Source organism: Bison bison, unplaced genomic scaffold (assembly GCF_000754665.1).
Source record: "Bison bison bison isolate TAMUID 2011002044 unplaced genomic scaffold, Bison_UMD1.0 scf7180017864371, whole genome shotgun sequence".
Lineage (NCBI taxonomy): Eukaryota > Metazoa > Chordata > Mammalia > Artiodactyla > Bovidae > Bison > Bison bison.
Window position 1 is genome coordinate 13,044,745 of NW_011494943.1, and position 3,630 is coordinate 13,048,374.

General features: G+C 54.4%; 1 protein-coding gene across 1 annotated transcript in view; it reads left to right on the top strand.

The window, feature by feature from the left end:
- Positions 1–3,622, top strand: part of NARF (nuclear prelamin A recognition factor) — a 17,573-nt gene extending 13,951 nt beyond the window's left edge. Inside the window, exons 7-10 of the mRNA XM_010856389.1 lie at positions 142–205; positions 1,051–1,188; positions 1,464–1,621; positions 2,507–3,622. Of these exons, the coding sequence (XP_010854691.1) occupies positions 142–205; positions 1,051–1,188; positions 1,464–1,621; positions 2,507–2,748 (602 nt within the window). The 3' untranslated portion in view covers positions 2,749–3,622. The remainder of the gene's footprint in view (positions 1–141; positions 206–1,050; positions 1,189–1,463; positions 1,622–2,506) is intronic.
- Positions 3,623–3,630: the final 8 nt, after the last annotated feature.

The window sequence follows — 3,630 nt, forward strand, 5'->3', positions numbered from 1 at the left end:
CCCGGCGCGTGTCCAGAATGAGGGCCTGCCAGCCACACCCACACTGGAGACACGTGGAGCTTCCTCCTTCAGAGCAAAGCATAAAGCACACGCGTCCCCGGGGACGCTGCTGGCGTCTTAATGTCCCTTCTTTGCTTGTAGGTGAAATAGCTCAGATGATGGAGCAGAGTGACGTCTCAGTGAGAGAGGCTGCCCTGGACACGCTGTAGGTGCCTCTGCAGGGAGGGGCGCTCTTGCACCTTGGGGGCTTCCAGCATGACCTTGTGACCTCTACCAGGTTATCCCAGGACCTTCCTCCTCCATGAGGCCACCTGCTCTGCTGAGGCACGGGTGTGGTATTGCCCCTGGTGTGGCGGGCTACCTTGTCGCCCCTCTACAACCCTTGGCTCTGAAGAGAGCATGGCCAGTACCATGCTGAGTGGATGCCGTTCAGCCTGTGGTCTGGTGTGGATACCAACACCCTCCTTCCCGACATCACACCTGGGCCCCTATGGGGTGGAGGCGGCATCCCCACACAGTGGCTCCCTCAGGTCCCTTTGCCCAAGAGCAGCAGCCTGGGTTTCTGCCATCAGCGGTCGCCCCAACCACCAGCCACACTCCTGCTGCATCCTGTGCCCCAGGGCACGGACTGCATGGCAGGTCCTCCAAACGGTGATGTCAGGACCACATGTGGAAGGCGGACTGAGGTCCTTAGAACATAAGCAGCTGGTGTCCTTACGGCCAGAGCCCATGCTTGGGCCTAAGCGGACCCAACAGTCTACCCCTGGCTGGCCACAGATGGTGGCATTCTCTCTTGTGTGGCCCTCAGATGCCCAGTTCTCATGCTCCGAGTTCTGAGGTTCTCAGGGTTGAGCCTTGACACCTGTGCACTCAGAGGAGTCACTTGGGCAGCGGTGGGCATGCTTGCAGGCTTCTTGTTGGCCAGTGAACTCCAGCACAGAGGAGGTTTTTGCCCAAAGTCTAAGTACTTGTAAAGGGTTTTGCAACCTTGGATCGTAAAACTTGGAGAGTCGGATTTAACTTTTGCCCTCGCTTTTCCTGCCTGGTGAGGTTTGGCGACGTGAAGGAGGAGGAGCTGAGGCGCCACGATGGAGCCGGCTCTGACGGGTACCTGGCACACATCTTCAGACATGCGGCCAAGGAGCTGTTCAACGAGGATGTGGGGGAGGTCACCTACCGGGCCCTGAGGTGCGTGGGGCTGGTGCGGCCTCTGTCCGTCTGCCTGTGTGGTCAGCACTGCCTGTCAGGTATAAACTGTGTAATAGGACCCCCGCCCCCCACAGCCAGCTGCAGGTCTGAGGGGAGATCCTATTTATAGAGTTCACACCAGTCAAGATCGAAAGGCCTTGGATGTGTTACTCACAGACTTAAATTTTGCTAACATCCCTAACTTAGATTGGAATAGTCCTCCGACCACAGAGGAAGGACCCCGTGGGTCATAGTTTGTGTTGTTGATTTCATAGGAACAAAGATTTCCAGGAGGTCACCCTCGAGAAGAGCGGAGAGGTCCTCTTGCGCTTTGCTGCAGCTTATGGCTTTCGAAACATCCAGAACGTGGTCCTAAAGCTGAAGAAGGGCAAGTTCCCATACCACTTTGTGGAGGTTCTTGCCTGTGCTGGCGGTAAGACTCGAGAGGCCAGGCTGAGCTTGGCCCCTCTGAGCCCTGCAGGAAATGAGGGGTGAGATGTGAGGGCCAGAGGGTAGCCATTGGGTGCGGCCAAGGGGTCAGGGGAGGGAGGTTGGGAAATTTGCTGCAAGTTCTTTTAAATGAATTTTTATTTTAGAAATCACATTATCTACACGTTTGAGAATAAGTAGCACAGATGGCACTAGTGGTAAAGAGCCCACCTGCCAGTGCAGGAGCTGTGAGAGACTCGGGTTCAATCCCTGGGTCAGGAACATCCCCCTGGAGGAGGGCATGGCACCCCACTCCAGTGTTCTTGCCTAGAGAATCCCGTGGACAGAGGAACCCGGCGGGCTGCGGTCCATAGTGTCACAAAGAATTAGACATGACTGAAGCGACTTAGCATGCGTGCACACGTATAGCACTAGTATGTAGAAGGCATGTCCTTCATGCAGTCCGAGGTGTTTGGGTTTGGGTCCCGTGTGGCTCATGGGTCCCGGGCCCCCTTCCCGATGCAGCCCACGTGTGGATTCACACACTAAGGCTTTATGCAGACACCAGTGATCCAGCTGTTCATTAATACTTTCTGTGCTCTCCTGGTTTTGATGAATTCCAAGAGAAACTGGAAATCCAGATAGGCGTGCATAGCCATCCAGTTCTAAAAGGTTGCCAAGTAATTTCAGCTTTAGGTGAAAGCATTTCCTGGGTAGTATAAAGAGGAGAGAATAGGAAGCACCTGGGGTTGTGAGCCTGTGCCCGGGGTCTTGGGGCCCAGGCTTTGGCCACAAGACACTGCACACTGCCATCATTGCTCTGCTCTTCCAGAATCGTCTCCCCTTTAAGATGAAAGCAGGGGAAGAGTAAGCTCCCTGTGTTTTTCAGGATGCCTTAATGGCAGAGGCCAAGCCCAGACCGCAGACGGGCGCACAGACAAGGCCCTGCTGCAGAAGATGAAAGGCATCTACGCCGACATCCCCGTGCAGCTCCCGGAGGCCAGCACCCACGTGCAGGAGTTGTACCAGGAGTGGCTGGATGGCACCGACTCCCCCCGTGTCCAGGAAGCCCTGCATACTGCGTACCAGGGCCCAGGGCAGCCCGCTGACAGCCGAGACATCAAGTGGTGAAGATCGAGGAGACTGGGAGGCAGGCCTGTCAGCTGCCTGAGGACAGAGGAGCTACCCTGTGTGGGTATCAGAGACACCTGAAGAAAACAGCTCAGCTTTCCTTTTACCACTTTGGTTTTTCAGAATCCTCTGCTACCCCCATTTGTCAGCAGCCCCCTCCCTCAGTTCGATGTGGTGCTATCTTCGTAATATGTGTGTAATTGGAATATTTTAACAGGAGAGAAGGGTTGCCCCAATCTGAGTTTCCTTTAAGACTAAAAAATTCCAAAGAACAAGAATGGAGACAGACTACTGTCTTTTAGGCTTGAAAAAAAAATCCAAAAAGTGTCCTGTGAAGAGTTAAGACCCCAGAAGTTGTGATTCACATACCTCAGAGATTTGATGTGGAAATGACAGGAAGCAGGCAGGCCGCAGGGGTTGTGGGCCATGGTCTGTGGTCTTCCCAGTTGGCTCTTGTTTTTACAAACCACGTTTTTTATTCCTGAGAATGGTTTTGCCAGAATGTGAATAAACTGCATCCTTTTGGAGTCGGGGAGCTCATATGAATCTGGCTTTTCAGTTTCTCTAGAGAAAAAGTTCTGGCAACAGTGGGCCGTGTTTCTCACTGCTGCAGTGGCCAGAGTGCAGTGGCAGCCGCCGCCTGGGACCAGCCCCTCTAACTGCGGGCCTGGCAGGCTCTGGCAGCTTATACCCCACACTCATGCTTTCACATTCAGTCTTTAGGTGAACTCACCTCGAAGCAGAGGGCGGCCTGCGAAGGGTGACAGGTGTTACACATGGAAGGATGGTAGAGGCAGCTGACCTGCTTAGGCCAAACTGGTCAGGAGTCCGCCTGCTCCATTCTTCTCTGGGTGGGGTCAGGCAGGTGACAGCCATTCTGAT